Genomic DNA, 17,294 nt, shown 5'->3' on the forward strand with positions numbered 1-17,294 from the left:
TCATCAAGACTCTCCTCACATCTCTCCTCTAGGAAGCCTTTCCTACCCTATCACCCTCTCTCCCCTGCCCATTACTGATAGTGCCTTCCTTCTGAAAATATCTTCCATTTACACTTATATTTATTTATCTTATATTTACTTATTTATGTGCACATTTTTTCACCCAATAGAATGTAAGTTCCTTGAAGGCAAAAATGGTGTTTTGCTTTAATAAATAGTTCCTGACTTGCCAGTTATGATTGGTTGCCACTTCAGTCAAAGTTAAAAGGTATTTCAGATTTGTTTCTCCCCTCATTATTTTGGCCATTAAATAAATTGTTTTCTGATTCTGCTCACTTCATTCTGCATCAGTTGATACAGGTTGGTCTTCATTTCTCTGAATCTTTCATATTCCTCATTTCTTAATAGTACAATAAAATTTCATTTCATTCATATACTATGATTTGTGTAGTCTTTCCTCAGTTGACAGGCACTTATTTTGTTTCTAATCCTTTCCAGCAACAAGTGCTACTGTAAGTATTCTTGTGATATATAGGTCCTTTCTTTGGAGTATAGGACCAATAGAAGTACTGTGAAGAATGAAGTTACGTTTCGGAAAAATACCAAATTGTTTTTTAGGTTGCTTGAACCAATTCACAGCTCCACTAATAGTGCATTAATGTACTAGTCTTCCCATAACCCCTCCAAAAATTTCTATTTTCCTCTTGCCATCTTTGCTAATCTGATAAGAGTGGTTGAAAGTCCAAAGTACTCTTACTTTCATTTCTTTCAATATTAAGTAATGTGGAGCACTTTTTCATAAGGTTGTTGACAGCTTATTTTAATTCTTTGGAGAACTAAAATTGCCTGTTTGTTTCCTTTTACCACTTGCCTATTGAGGAATAATTCTTCACATATATTTGTATCAATGCATTTCTCCTTATCAGGAAATGCTGTGAATTTTTTTCAAGTTGTTTCCCTTTTGAGTCTAACTTTGTTTATTTTCCTTACTCAGAAGTTTTAATTTTATTTAATCAGAATTGTTCCATTTTATCTTTTATGAGCACCTTTAATACTTGATTGGGTAAAAATTCTCTTTTGTAATAGTCATGAAAGATGACTCCTTACTTTATCCTCTATTTTTAAAAATTAACTAATTTTCTTGTCACATTAAATTTCTCAAGTATTTCCCCTTTCCCTTTTCTCTCTACACTAGAGAAGGCAACATTTGACAAAAAGATATATGTGTGTGTATATAAAACTATGTCTTCCTTGTCATATACAAGTCATTCTTCAAACAATATTTCTATTGCTGTATATAATGTTCTCTTGGTTCCACTCATTTTAGTCTTCATAATTTCATGTAGTTCTTTCCATGTTTTTTAAAAAATGATTTGGGTTTTTTTTACATCTAGAGCATCTGTCTATATATTTGCAGTTTATTGTGATGTGTAGTATAAAGTATTATATTTTTATTTGTATCTTCTCCCTATTATGTTTGCTTTTTTGCTGCTACTCCTCTCCCTTCTATGAAGAATAAGAAAATGATAAAAATTAGACATTAAGATTAATGCTAGTCATCTATAATTGGAATGATATAATCCTACTCCTTTGCCTTTCCTCTCTTCACATAGCCAAGATCTAAATTGCCTTTTTTCTCTTATATGAACTTTGTTTGGTTTTTCATTTTCTCTATTCCTTCTCCATCACTTCATATATTTCTCTTATTATATTAATATATTTTTCCATTACACATAAACATAAGTATATGTGAATGTATTCAACTAACTTGCTTCTGATTCAGATAAAACTGAAGTTCATAAAATGTCTGCTCCTCCACCTCTGCCTCACTTTTTATGTATTATGAGTCTGTTGCATCCCTATCATGAGGAATATTAAGTTCCTTATTCCTAATTTCTTCCCTAATGCTTTTTTGCTCTTTTTTTTTTACTCTGTAAAAAAAAGTTCAATCAAAGCCCTTAGTTTATCTTAGCTTTCTCTCTTGCTCTTATATAGAGGTTTTCAAGAGACATGTTCTCCTTTCTCCTTCTTAGAATGTAAATTAATTATCATTTAGGCTGTTAAAAATTCTTAAAGATAGATTCCTTTCTTGGTTTTTCTTATCTCTTTTATTTGAGTTTTAAAGATTATACATAATTATGATTTTCTTAAAATGAATACTTAGGGGGCAGCTGGGTGGCTCAGTGGATTGAGAGGCAGGCCTAGAGCCAGGAGGTCCTAGGTTCAAATCTGGCCTCAGACACTTACTAGCTGTGTGACCCTGGGCAAGTCACTTGACCCCCATTGCCTAGCCCTTACCACTCCTCTGCCTTGGAGCCAATACACAGCATTGACTCCCAAGACACAGAAGGTAAGGGTTTTAAAAAAAAGTGAACACTTAAATCCCTTTTTTTCCCCTGATGGTCCACTTATCCCACTTGTAGATTATTTTAATTTTTGTAAAATAAATTAGTCTTGTAAGCTTTTATTTTGACTTTTGCTTGTCATCTTACAAAATTGCCTTTTTTTATGTCAAGTATGTGATTCCTTGATATTTGCTGTCTGTAGTCTTCATTGCTTGCAGTATTTTTTTTCTTTGATCTGGAAACTGGTTTTTGGCTGATATTTTTGGAAATTTTGATTTCAAATTATTTTGCAGAAAGCAGCAAATAGATTCTTTCTATTTTCACGTGGCCCTCTAGTTCTAATGGTTTTGTGATTTCACGAAATATGGAATCCAGGATTTCTGTTTAGTCATTGTTTTCAGGGAGCCCAGTGATTCTTGAATTATCTTTCCTTGTCCTTTTTTTCAAGTCAGCTTTTTAAAAATGGTTCTTTGTGCTTCATTTTTAGGGTATCAACTATTCAGGTGAAGAAGTCTACTTTTCGCTCATAGCTGCTGATTGCAATTTCACAAGCTCATATTTAATTTTTACCAAATCTCAGTTCTTCTGTCACTGCTTCCTCCATTCTTGTGGTCCTTGTAGCCACTTTATTCTTTTTTTTTTTGAGGTTCTCCCCAAACTGTATTCTCTTTTAACCTATTAATAGCATGCAAACTACCAGTAGAAAAAACACATGTTCATCATATATATCTTCTCCTCCAATGAAGTTTTTGGACTTTGTTTTGAACCTTTTATTCTCTTTACTCCATGATTTAATAATTTCATCAACTTTTAGAAGTTCAATTATCATCTTTATTCAGATTATATATGTATATGTGTATATACACACATTTGTATGCATATATACGCACACACACATAAAGGTATTCCTTCCATATTGCAATGGTTAGTGATCTGGAAAATTCACATAAAATATTTTGGCCCTCCCTTTACACCAGAGAAGAAGTTTGAATGTTTTCTTTTTTTATGGTATTAAAATATAAAATATGTTGATATTATATATATATATACACACACACACACACACACACACACACACACACACACACTTTTTCTATGTCATCTATTAGCCTTCATGTGTCACCTGAAACTTCTGCAAAACTCCTCCAAAATTTCCATTTTAATTTCTTACACAATATATCAAAATTGTGATGGGGAAAGTTACAATGTGGAATGAATACCTGTACATGCATATGTAATTTCCAGTCTTAAACCCTGTTTATGCATATCCAACTGCTTATTAGCTGTTTCAAGCTGGATAGGTTGTGTAGGCTTTTTTGTTGTTGTTGTTAACTTCTAGCTTTTCCACCCTCTACTTATTCAATCAGTTTCCAATTCTTGTCATTTCTACTACTTCAATATCTGTTATGCCCATTCAGAAAATATTTAGCATGGAGAAGAAAATACTTAGGGGAAATGTGATATTTATTTACCTCAAGTATTTTAAAAGCCTTCATTAGGTAGAAGGATTAAATTTGTTCTTCTTGGCTGCTTGAGAACGTTAAATGGAAGTTTCAAAGAGTCAAATTTAGTCTTGATATAAGGAAAAATGCCCTGATATAATTAGAGGTATCTATGTGAAAAATGTTGTTCCTTGGGGGAGGTAGTAGAATTCCCATCACAGGATATCTTCAAGCAGAAATTGGATGACTACTTATTTGGTATGTTATAAAAGGATTTTTTTCTAAGTAAAAATTAGACTAAATATATTCACTTGGTCTTTTCCAGCTCTAAAATTCTGTGATCTGAACTGGGTAGCTTCCAACTGACTGAAAAACATTTATTAAGAATTTATGTTGGGGGCATCTGGGTGACTCAGTGGATTGAGAGCCAAGCCTAGAAATGGAAAGTATTAGGTTCAAATCTGGCCTCAGATATTTCCTAGCTGTGTGACCCTGGGCAAGTCACTTAACCCTTATTGCCTAGCCCTTACCACTCTTCTGCCTTGGAACCAATACACAGTATTGATTCTAAGATAGAAAGTAAAGTTTTTTAAGTTAAAAAAATTTCTGTTCCAAGTAACGTGCCAGGTTCTGAGGATACAAATGTAAAACGAAAGCCAGATAGGCCTTGCTGTCTAGGAGTTTTTAGGGAGAGACAACAAATAAGGGAATTGTTTCTAAGAAAGGATTTTTTACTTTGGGAAATGACAAGAATGTTGAGTGGAGACACGGAGGAACCAATTAACAAGTCCTTTTGAGGAGCAATGCTGGTAGAATTGATTTAGTCAATATTCTCAGAGCGAAAGATTGAAAACAGAGGGAAGGGAAACATTGTCTGGGTCTGGAGCAGGTTATATAAAGTTTGCTATTTTTAGTTGCAGTGGATAATGCACCAGTAAAGCTAGTGTGGCCTTAAGAAGTCCCAAGGGAATATCAGCAGGGTAGATGGCAAGAACATAGACTTCAGAATGCCCAAATGAATCACATTCTAAGATACTTACAGAACTTATGGTCTATATAGGTTACTTTTGAGATTTTGGTGAAGAAACAGTCAATAAGCATTCATTAAGGGCCTATATGCCAAGAGTTGTATTCAGTGCTAGGATACAAAGTCAAAAGTGAAATAGTACCTACCCACAGGAAGATTATACCATTTGTCTAGTCAAGACAACATTTATATGTAGAAATACATAAAATAGATCCACAGTAATTTGGGAGAGATGGCATTAGTATTTAGTGTCAGGAACTATCATAGATATCAGGAAGGGCTTCACGTAGAAGATTGCATTTGAGCTAATCTCTGAAGAAGACTAGAGATTTTGAGAAGCAGAAGTAAAGAAAGAATAAATTTCAGACATGAGGCAATCAGTACAAAGCATGGAGGTGAGACATAAAGTGCCATATAAAAGGAGCAATGAGAAGACTATTTTTGGAACATCTGGAATGCTTACTTTGGGAATGTTGTAGACAAGATTCATGTTTTGGGGAGAAGGTGTGGGATTAGGTATGACTTCTTAGGTCCTTTCAAATAATTATATAGAGGAACAAAAATTTAAACATATGAAAATAATTTTTTTAAGTGGGTTTCATTGGATATCAATCCCAATAGCCTTAATTTATCCCATCCTTTACAGACACATGATGAGAAGACTGATACAGGACTCAGCTAGCTGAACAGCTATAAAATGCCCAAATCTGGGTCCACAAAACCAGTTCAGAGTGAAAATTCTGACAGTGACGGCAACATGGTAGAAAAACCATCTGGAAGAAAGGTAAAAACCATTCTACTTAAAATGGATTAATTATTTGGGATCAGAGAACATATGGCCAGTTTAGTATTTTTTAAGTAAAACCAATTTTTAGGGATAGTAATGAAGATACGCGTTTCTTCCAACAAGAATAGTAAAATTATAGCCAGCTTTAATTATCTTAACAAATTATAGGGATTACATAAATAAGTTAAATCCATAAATAATTTATAATTTCAGGAGATTAAGACTATATGGATGAATTGAATTTATAGATAAGCCCAAATTCCACTTTTTTCCCTGAAAACTACTAAAGCTTCTATAAAAATGCAAAATTGTCTGATGTTAGTTTTACCTCTTTTCTTTTTTCTTTCTTTACTTTCTGATAACTTAACTGCCCTTTTATTTATTTTTTATTTTCTTAAACATTATTTATTTATTTATTTAACTGATTTAAAGTATTTTTCCATGGTTACATGATTCATGTTCTTTTCCTCCCCTCTTACTTCTCCCCTCCCAGAACCAATGAGCAATTCCACTGGGTTTTACATGTATCATTGTTCAAAACCTATTTTCATCTTATTACTATTTGCAATAGAGTGATCATTTAAAGTCAACATCCCAAATCATATCCCTATTGAACCATGTGATCAATCATGTTTTTCTTCTGTGTTTCTACTCCCACAATTCTTTCTCTGGATGTGGATAGTGCTTAACTGTCCTTTTAAAGGATCTTACTTAGTAGTTAGCAAGTATGATCCCCTTGTCTCAGAAATAATAAAATGCCTTTACATTTGCAGAGTACTTTACAGAGATTTCATTTTATCCTTACAATGACCCTGTGGGATAGGTAATCTGTTCCTCTAATGCCCTTCATTTTTATAGTGGCAAATTTGTTTCTAAGGCTTTTGTTTCTACTGACATCTATATGTGAGAGTCCTGAAGTAAAACTGCCTTGGCCTCCTGGAGTTTTTATGTTCATGGAAGTGTTTGAGTCAGATGTGCTGAAATTGTCCTTGACTTGCCTCAGATTTTTACTCTCAGGGCTGCCCACTACTAGAATTTCCCCTTTAATGCTAAGTAGCACAATACAAAATAATTGACCTCTTAAGATACAGCCTGTCATTGCAAATAGAAGTTTGCGATACTGGTCCAAGACATTTTCAATATATCTTTCTCATATGTCACAATGAAGTATGTAGGTGACAAAATACATGATTTTGATCATAAGTGTTGGGGAGGAAAAACTTTTGGGGGCTAGAACAGTCATGGAAGTCTTAGAATCAGAGAATCATAAGATTTATCTCTAAAAAGAAAACTTGGAGATTATGAAGTCTAATCCAATCATTTTACAGATGAGGAAAGAGCCACAGGAAAGTTAAATGACTTGTGTAGTGTTAAGACAGATCATTCCATAGCTGGGATTTTATCCCAAGACTTCTGACTTTGAGTCCAGTTTTCTTTTCACCACACTACACTTTATAGAGATCATGAAATATAAGTAAAGCCTTAAAAGATAGATTGGATTTTGATGCATAGAAAGTAAATTCTTGGTCAATTTAGAGAGTAGTCAGATGAAGCAATGTGGTGTGGTGTCCAGAAAACCTAAATTCAATTTGTACATTGGACATTTACTAGTTATGCAACACTGGACAAATCAGTTAACCATGGTAAATGGGGAGAACCAGTAGTACATAATTATGTGCTTCACAGGGTTGTGAGGAAAGTGCTTTATTAAATGTGAGGCACAGTGATAAGAAAACTAGTAATTTCCTAAGACCAAGGCACTAGAATTGGGGGACTTGAAGCAGGTGGTGGATAGGGAATTAGACTTAGGAATCAACAAAGATTAAGTAAAAGGATTATAAGCAGCATGAAGGGACCATTTGGAAACATACAGCATGAATTTGTAATATGACAGATTAACCCAGTTCTTTAATTCTGTCTAACAGCATTTTATGATCTAGGAATAGGAATAAAGAAAATAAATGAAAATAATGTAGGGTTGGGCATTGGTATAATCAGAAGCCAGGAGTTAAAGAAATCTTTAGTGTTAGGGTAGCATTGAAATGACTGACCATAGAAATCTTGTCTGGAAAGAGAGTTAAATATAGTTTCCCAGATGTTAGGATAGGGGAATAGTAGTTTTTTATAATTTGTAGGCCTTAGTGAGGCAAATTATAAGTTTAATATGTATGGAGAAATGGGAAAGGTTTTAAAGTAAGGTGATTCTGATTGGAAAGAGGCAGTACGTGGTCTTGTTGTCTTACAGGTTGACCAATGCTTTGTTGAATGGTCCAGGTTTTGACTATAGAGATCAGGAGTATTTGCCTCATGGAGAGTGACAAACTATGAAATCAGGATGTCAGGTAGCTGTCAGAAGAAATGAAATTATCAAAGGGATGGAGTAGAAAAGGAGAAGAGCCAAGTACTTAAAAACATTAAGGAAAGTAAAATTGAATCCTGCAAGACAGAACTAGTGCAATGACAATTCCTGAAATAAACAGATGGATACTGTTGATAATTCTCCCTTCAATCTACATTTAATGCAATTCAGAAATTTAGACCAAAAAGCACTTCTTGAATGCCTATATGTTTTAGTGCTGGGAATACAAAGATAAATATTATACACACCCTTCTTGCAGGCAACTAAGGGAAAGACAAGAAAACAAAAGTACAAAGTGCAAAGGAAAGGTTCAGGCAAAGCGCTAATTAAAAGTTGAGGATGGAGGGATCACTTTTACCATGGCAGGGGAAGAAAGAGAGTCAGAGAAGGTTTCTTGGAGGAGATGAGATCTGAGTTGGGTCTTGAATGAAGGGGAGAAATTTCAACAGAGATGAGAAGAAATTCATCATACTTGAGCAAAGGCAAGATAAGAGAGTATGGTAACAACTATGGTGGTAAAGTAAGTACTTTGACTGTTGGAGTTAGTGGTTTATATTTAGTGATTATTGAACAAAGGAGCTATTCAGAATTTTTAAATAGAGGAATTGTGTAATCATAGCAATGTATGAGGAAGATGACTTATGTAGCTTTGCAGGATGACCTGGAGAAGTGACAAACTAGAGATAGAAAGGCCAGTTAGGTTATTATAGTTTAGGTAAGAAGTTAATGTCATTTGCATGAATTGAGAAATTACAAGAAGAGGCAGACATAGAGGGGGAAAATTAGTTCAGTTTTTAAAAAGTTGAAATTCACATACCCACTGGACATCCAGGTGAAGCTATATTAAATGCTTACCAAATGCACAAGACTGTGCTAGGTATAGGCACTGACAGCATTAAAAAAGTTAAAATTTACATTCAAGGACTTTTTGTTTGACTTCTATAACATAACATTACCTCTTCTTGATTTTTATACTACTCCTTTTCCATCTCCTCCTGCTGGCTCTTCTTTCTACCTCTTTATGGTAAATATCACCCAAGATTTTTACCTCCTGTGTCTAAGCAACCATTTTCAACCTTATGTTTTAAATCATGGGTCGAATCAAAATGTTAGAGCTCCTTATCTTTTACTTTACTAGCTCATTACTCCTGGATTTATAATTACCACTCTGTACCCTTTCCCCACCTTTAGTCCTATATTTTTAACTACCTAGATATCTAGTTGGCGCCTCAAATTCAATATATTAAAAACTTATCTCATTATCTTCTCTCCCAAAACCTACTCTGCCTCTTGACTTTTTGTTAATATCCCTGCCTGAAAACCTTGGGGTCACATTGACTTCTGCTATCTGCCTGCCCACCAAATCCATTTAATTGTCAGATCTTAAAGATTCTACCTCCATAATCCCAAATGTATTCTCTTCTCTCTCTTTTTTAAATTTTTATTTAATTTATTAATTTATGACATTTCTCCATGGTTATAGGATTCATGTTCTATCCCTCCTCTCCTCCTACACCCTCCCATAGCCCACACAATTCCACTGGGTTTTACATGTGTCATTGATCAAGACCAATTTCTATATTATTGATATTTGCATTAGGGTGTTCATTTTGAGTCATTATCTCTAATTATATCCCTATCCACCCATGTGATCAAGCAATTGTTTTTCTTTTGTGTTTCTACTTCCACAATTGTTCCTCTGAAAGTGAATAGTGTTTTTTCTCATAATTCCCTCAGAATTGTCCTGGATCATTGCATTGTTGCTATTAGAGAAGTCCATTACACTCGATTTTACCACAGTGTATCAGTCTCTGTGTACAATGTTCTCCTGGTTCTGCTCCTTTCACTCTGCATTGGTTCCTGGAGGTCATTCCAGTTCACATGGAATTCCTCCAGTTCATTATTCCTTTGTGCACAATAGTATTCCATCACCAACAGATACCACTATTCCCCAATTGATAAATGGACAAGGACCATGAATAGGCAATTTTCAGATAAAGAAATCAAAACTATCAATAAGCACATGAAAAAGTGCTCTAAATCTGTAATAATTAGAGAAATGCAAATTAAAAAACAACTCTGAGGTATCACCTCACACCTAGCAGATTGGCTAAAATGACAGCAGGGGAGAGTAATGAATGTTGGAGGGGATGTGGCAAAATTGGGACATTGATGTATTGCTGGCGGAGTTGTGAATTGATCCAACCATTCTGGATGGCAATTTGCAACTATACCCAAGAGCACTAAAAGATTGCCTGCCCTTTGATCCAGCCATACCACCACTGGGTTTATACCCCAAAGAGATCATAAGGGAAAAGACTTGTACAAAAATATTTATAGCTGTGCTCTTTGTAGTGGCAAAAAACTGGAAAACGAGGGTTTGCCCTTCAATTGGGGAATGGCTGAACATTCTCTTCTCTTCATTCAACTCAGCAAATGTTTATGAAATACTTACTATGTGGTAAGTGAAATACAAAGTTTAAATAAGACATGGGCTTTGCCTCTTCAACATTATAGTCTAGTAGGGGTAAACATACCTACTTTTCATGTATTATGCTTATGTGTGTGTGAGATATAATCCTAGTATTATGTGATTTTAAAGAGAAGTATCCTATTGATTGATTAATCAGTAGGAGTTTCATATCAATTAGTCTTCAAAAGATGAGTAATAATACATTAGGCAGAGGAAGATGGAGGGAAAATCCTTCTAGCCATAGAAACCCCATGAACAAAAAGCACCAAAGGGAAATTGAAGGGGAGGAAGATTGTATATTCCTTGACACCTCCTCCCCTGAGTTCAGATCCTAAGACCTCATTACCTCTCAAGTGGGATTTTGCAATACAGTCTTCTAAGCAGTCATCTTACTTAGAGTTGTCCTTTCCAAATGAATCCTGCATACCACTTCTGCTGGATTAATCTTCTAAAGCACAAGCACAAAGGCATAAATGAAGGGAGGAGATTCAGCGGAGATGAGTAGAAATCCATTCCTAACATAGGTGATTGCTTGAGCAAAAGACTAGGATTACAGGAGATGAGCAACTACTCTACTCAGAAATCTTCAATAGCTTTCTGTTGCCTGCCAAATTAAGTATAAAATTCTTGCATCAAAAGCCTTCTGCAACATTAGTCCTATCTTGTCTTTATAATGTAACCTCCCATTTTCTCCTTAAATGTATTCAATTTTACTACTAAATTAGCATATCCTTGTTTTTTATCTCTATTCAGTGCTACACCATGAGGTGTTCCCTCCACCACGAATGCTCTTCTGCTAGCTTTACTTGTTGAAATTTTATTATTCTTTTGATATTTATGTAAAATGCTACTTCTCTCTTCATGAAACCTTTTCTGATTCCACTCAAGTTGAGTCTGCTCTCTCCCACTTCTGCATTCCTGTAGAATTTTTATTATACCTTATGCTGTAGTTATTTGTGAATGTTTTATCTTTTCTCCCTACCCCACCTCTATATTATAAGAATTTTGAGGACAGAAGACATTATGCTTTTCTAAAGTGCATTCTTGAATTACATCCACAAAGGTACTTGTACATAGTAGACGCTCAGTATTTCTTCAGTTGAATTGAGTTCATTGAAGGGGGTAGATCCCAGTCAGTCCCCTATTCCACTTTTCTTCTAGAGCCAATGAGAGCAAGAAAGGGCAGAAGAGATTATGGGGAATTATCTGAGGAGAGCAATCTCAATTTTGTCTTTAAACTAAGGAAAATGTGGAGAATGTAGAGAAGGCTCAGGTCCACCAAGATAATTCCCACAGTCCATACCCTGACCAACTACCACCACTCTGTTCTGTGGAGTCATTTCATAGAAGTTAATAACAATGAAGCCAACATCAACATCTAAACCCATGCCCCTAACTCCAAAATCATTGTTCTTTCACCTTTATTGCCAGTGTTTCTGTATATGCTCTCCATGTCAGTCAAAATGTTCTAATAATTATCTCTCAAATATAGCATTGAAATTTAACATTCTGTGCTTTTGTACAGGGGGCTCCCCCACTTCTGCAATGGACTCTTTGCTCACCTCTGATTTGTACAATCCCTTTCAAAGTACAGATCAGGTCCTGCTTCCTATATATAAAACTCTTCTTTATCTTCAAGTTATTAGCATTCCTCTTTCTTAAAATTACTTTCTCCTAAATTATTGTAGGCCAAGACTCAAACAGATTCAGAGTTTAAAATTCAATAATTATTTTGTGGATCCTACAACACAATTAAAACAACCTTTGCTTAGCAATTCTCTTCCTAAAGAATCAACACAATAAACATCCAGGAAAACATTCCCATGAATGTAGCAAGAAGGGCAAAGTTAAGCTTCTGACTTCAATTCCTCTTGTGCTGGGCCTTTTAAACCTCAGGGAATTAAGGGGAAAAAATGATCTCTCTGCCTCCCATAGAGAGCCAATCCAACTTCAATGAAACAGGTGTCACTCCTACCATCCCATTCTTTGGGGTTGCTAAGCTCCTAAAATTTTCTAGGTGATCTATCATTAAACAATCTTAAATTATCTCTAGTAGACAATATCTACTAGATATCAAAACAAAACAAGCAAAACAAAATAAATTAAGGAATGAGAATTGTCTACAATGGGAGAAGGGTAAAGGAAGAGATCGAATGGGGTAAATTATTTCACATAAAAGAGTTGTGAAAAAGCTATTACAATGGAGGGAAAGATGAGGGGAGCAGGCAACACTCAGAACCTTACTTATTTCAGATTTGGCTTGAAGAGAGACATACACATTCAGTTGGATATAAAAATCTACTTTACCCTTTAGGAAAGTTTAAAAAGTAATAGATAGGGGGCAGCTGGGTAGCTCAGTGGATTGAGAGCCTGGCCTAGAGATGGGAGGTCCTAGGTTCAAATCCGGCCTCAGACACTTCCCAGCTGTGTGACCCTGGGCAAGTCACTTGACCCCCATTGCCTACCCTTACCACTCTTCCACCTATAAGTCAATACACAGAAGTTAAGGGTTTTAAAAAAAAAAGTAATAGATATAGAGGGAAAGTAGCAATAGAAAGGAAGACAGATTGGGAGAGACAGTGGACAGAAGTAAAACACTTGTAAGGAGGGACAGGGTGAAAAGGAAGGCAAAGATAGAGAGGAATAAATATAGGAAAAGGAGGATATAGAGAAACACACAATTAGTTGTCATAATTGTAAATATGAATGGGATGAGTTCATCCATAAAACAGAAGCAAATAGAGATTAAAAATCCTACAACACATATACTTTACAAGAAACACATTCCAAACACAGAGACACAGAATAAAGGTAAAGGGCTATAGCAGAATCTATCATGCTTCAGCTGAAGTAAAAAAAAAAAAAAAAAAGCAGAGGCAGCAATCATGATCTCAGGCAAAGCTAAAATAAAAATAGAAGGAAATTACATCTTGCTAAAATGTACTATAGACAGTGAAATAATATCAATATCAAACATATATGTACCAATTGGCACAGTTATCTAGATTTTTAGAGGAGAAATTAAGTGACTTACAGGAAGAAATAGACAGTAAAACTATACTAGTAGGGGAACTCTTAACTTTCCCCTCTCAAAATTAGATAAATATAACAAAAAAGTGAACAAGAAAGAATTTAAGGATGTGAACAGAATTTTAGAAAAGTTGGATATGATAGACCTCTGGAGAATGAAATGAGATTAGAAAGTAATATACCTTTTTTTCTCAGTAGTGTCTGGCACTTATAGAAAAATTCACATGTATTTGGGAATAAAAATTTCATAAACAAATGCAGAAAAGTAGAAATATTAAATGTATTCTTTCCAGATCACAATGCAGTAAAAATTATAAGAGAAATACCAAGATTTTATGGGATATAGCTAAATCAATACTTGGAGGAAAATTTATACCTTTTACATATCTATAAAATAGAGAAAGAACACATCAATGAACTGGGCATATAACTAAAAAAAAAAGAGAGAGAGAGAAGGAGCAAATTAAAAATCTCCAATTAAAGACCAAATTGGAAATCCTGAAAATCAAAGGAGAGATTAATAAAATTGGAAGTAAGATAACCATTAAACTAATAATTAAAACTAGAAGCTGGTTTTATGGAGGAGAACTCAATAAGGTAAATAAAACATTGGTGAATTTGTTTAAAAAAAGGAAAGTAGAAAACCAAATTACCAAGATCAAAATGAAAAGCGTAAATTTGCCATCGGTGAAGAGGAAATTAAAACAATTATTAAGAGCTATTTTACCCAATTATATGCCAATAAAACTGACAATCTAAGTAAAATGGAGGAATATTTACAAAAATGTAAATTGCCAAGATTAACAGAATGGGAAACAAATACTTAACCTCATCTCAGAAAAAGAAATTGAACATCATTGAAATCCCTAAGAAAAAAATTGTCAGGGCCAGGTGAATTCACAAGTTGAATTCTACTAAACTTTTAAAGAACATTTAACCCCAACAAATATAAATTAGTTGGGAAATTAGATGAAGTAGGATTTCTACCAAATTTCTTTCATAACACAAATATGGTGCTGATACCTAAGCTAAGAAAAGTAAAAACAGAGAAAGAAAACTATAGACCAATTTCCCTAATGAAGTGAAGCAAGGATGCCCATTATCACCACTATTTTTCAATATTTTTCAATATTGTACTAGAAATGTACTAGAAAACTATTGCAATAAAAAGAGAAAAAGAAATGGAAAAAATTAGAATAGGCAATGAAGAAGCAAAACATTCACTCTTTACAGATAATATGGTACACTTACAGAATCCTAGAGAATCAACTAAAAAACTAGTTTAACTACTTTAGCAGAGTTGCAGGGTATAAAGTAGACCCCTATAAATCATTGATATTTCTATATTACCAACAAAAACCAGCAGCAAAAAATAGGAAAATAAATTTCATCTAAATTAATCGTAGATTATATAAAATACTTGGATATATCCCTGCCAAGATAGACCCATGAATTATATGAACACAGTTTTAAAACACTTTTCACACAAATAAAGTCAGATCTAAAAAATTGGAAAAATATTAATTGTTCATGGATAGATCAAGCCAATATAATTAAAATGATAATCATACCTTAATCTACTTATATAGTGCCATACAAATCAAACTGCTATAAAATAAAAAATTATTTTATAGGGCTTGAAAATATAATTCATCTGGACAAACAAAAGTTCAAGAATATCAAGGGAATCAATGAAAAAAAACCAATGTGAAAGAAGGTAGCCTAGCTGTACCAGATCTTAAATTATTACAAAGTGGTAATTATCAAAACAGTCTGAGTAGTAATTAAAGAATTGAGTGGTGGATTGGTGGACTATATTAGGTATACAATACATAGTGGTAAGTGACCATGATAATTTAGTGTTTGATAAACCAAAGATCCAAGTTTGGGGGATAAAAACTCACTTTGTGACAAAACTGTTGGGGAAACTGGAAAACAGTATAGTAGAGACTGGGTATAGACCAATATCTTACAGTATATACCAAGATAAGGTCAACATTGGTATATGGTTTAGACATAAAGGCCGATACCATAAACAAAATTGGGGAGAATGGAATATTTTACTTGTTTTATCTATAGCTAAGGAAAGAATTTATGACTAAACAAGAGACAATATATAAAAATAGATAATTTTGATTGTATTAAATTTAAAAGATTTTGCACAAACAAGAAGGTAGAAAATCCAGAAGATAAACTGAGCTAGGAGCGAAGTAAGCATGAAGTAAGCATCTTATGGGCCAAGAGCTCACCAATACTGAGAAGAGACTTCAGGAGGAGGATATATATATATATAGAATGGGAAGGCTGCTGGTATAGTTGATGATCAAACTGCCAGACATTAATCTCAATCACTGCCTGTGAGCCAGCCACTCAAACAGTAGCAACCCTAGCCCTAATAAATTTGGTGGCCGGCAGTGTCCAGGAATGGCGCTGGTCTGGAACTCCTACTGGTCCAGTTAGAACTGAGAATTATTAGAGATGGACTTGTTCAGTCCAGATTTCTGCCCTACTCAGGACAGATATACTCATAGGCTTGACAAGACCCCCACCCAGTAGAGCAAAGGAAGCAAAGGAATAGGACTAGAAAAATAGAATCCTAGAGTTCTACATTCAAATCTGTATGCATCTAGTCTTCCTGTTGTCCCCTATACCTCAAACTGGACCTTATTCTAGCTGGCTGCTTTACTGAAACGGGGTCTTAACCTCATATTGCCACTTCATCAGCATTTCCTAACTCACTGACCAAAACCTCCTCCTCCCTCTTATTCTCTTTAGGAAGATAGCACAAAAATACCAATCTCTTTAGAGACATAAACGGGGGGTATTACATATTTCCTTTATGGGAATTAGATAAATATTCTTCACTTTCATCCAGGACTCAATAATGTCACCTTTTCCCCCAGGAAAATTCCTCTCTGTAAAAAATAAAATGGTGTGTGTGTGTTATATTAAAGTAATGCCTTTTCCATCACTTTGTTTCCTAAATCCTTTAGAGAAGAGCTGTCCAAACCATTTCAGACAAAAAGAAATCTACTTAACTTAAAGAATCCTTAAACTGTTACCCAAGTTGTTTAGAGCTCTCTGAGAAGGCAAAAGCCTCAAGGGCCTAGGCACATATGATAAAATAGGAAGGACTAGAGAGGGTCAACTGGGACTGTATCCAATAGTAATTCAACTCGATCAGGAAGAGTCTTGAAACTACACTGGAATGCAAAGCTCTACTCTTTCCTTGGATGGCAATGATTTATCAAAGAAATCTGGGAAATAAGACATCCAGCCTTGATAATCATGAATGTGATAGTGAAATTGTTGTCTTTAAAATCCATTCTAGCATTTCATGATTTCCACTGCATGGAGATTATATAAACTATGGAAAACCCAGTTAGCATAACAACAAAGACTCCAGTCTTAGATCTTCTTGAATGTAAAAATCATACCCTGATCAGAGCTCAGCAATGGTATAGGGTAGGCCACAAAAACATAAGGCTTATATAGTACTTGTTCTATGCTAAAACTACTAAGAGCTTTACTATTGTTCTCTCATTTGATCACAACCCTGGGAGATAGGCACTATTATTATCCTAATTTTAGGGATGAGGCAAACCAAGGTTAAGCAACTTTCCAGAATCATACAGCTACTAAGTATCTGAGGCCAGATTTGAACTCATCTTCCTGACTCCAGGTCCAGTGCTTCATCTACTATACCACCTACCTTCTCTAATAAGAAAAAAGACATGTTTTGTAAGGGTATTAACAGTAATTTCCTTCATGATACCACTGGCATCAGAGCAAAACATAACTGGCACTGTAATCCATCTTTTGACATTAGGT

The 17,294-nt window shown here is 34.6% G+C and overlaps 1 protein-coding gene across 1 annotated transcript in view; it reads left to right on the forward strand.

Moving 5' to 3' along the window:
* The window catches only part of ANKRD12 (ankyrin repeat domain 12), a 225,126-nt gene that overhangs the window by 85,409 nt on the left and 122,423 nt on the right, over nucleotides 1-17,294 (forward strand). Inside the window, exon 3 of the mRNA XM_044683126.1 lies at nucleotides 5,461-5,598. Coding sequence (XP_044539061.1) covers nucleotides 5,512-5,598 — 87 coding nt within the window. The 5' untranslated portion in view covers nucleotides 5,461-5,511. The remainder of the gene's footprint in view (nucleotides 1-5,460; nucleotides 5,599-17,294) is intronic.

The sequence above is a fragment of the Gracilinanus agilis genome, chromosome 1, assembly GCF_016433145.1.
Source record: "Gracilinanus agilis isolate LMUSP501 chromosome 1, AgileGrace, whole genome shotgun sequence".
NCBI classification, from domain to species: Eukaryota; Metazoa; Chordata; class Mammalia; order Didelphimorphia; family Didelphidae; genus Gracilinanus; species Gracilinanus agilis.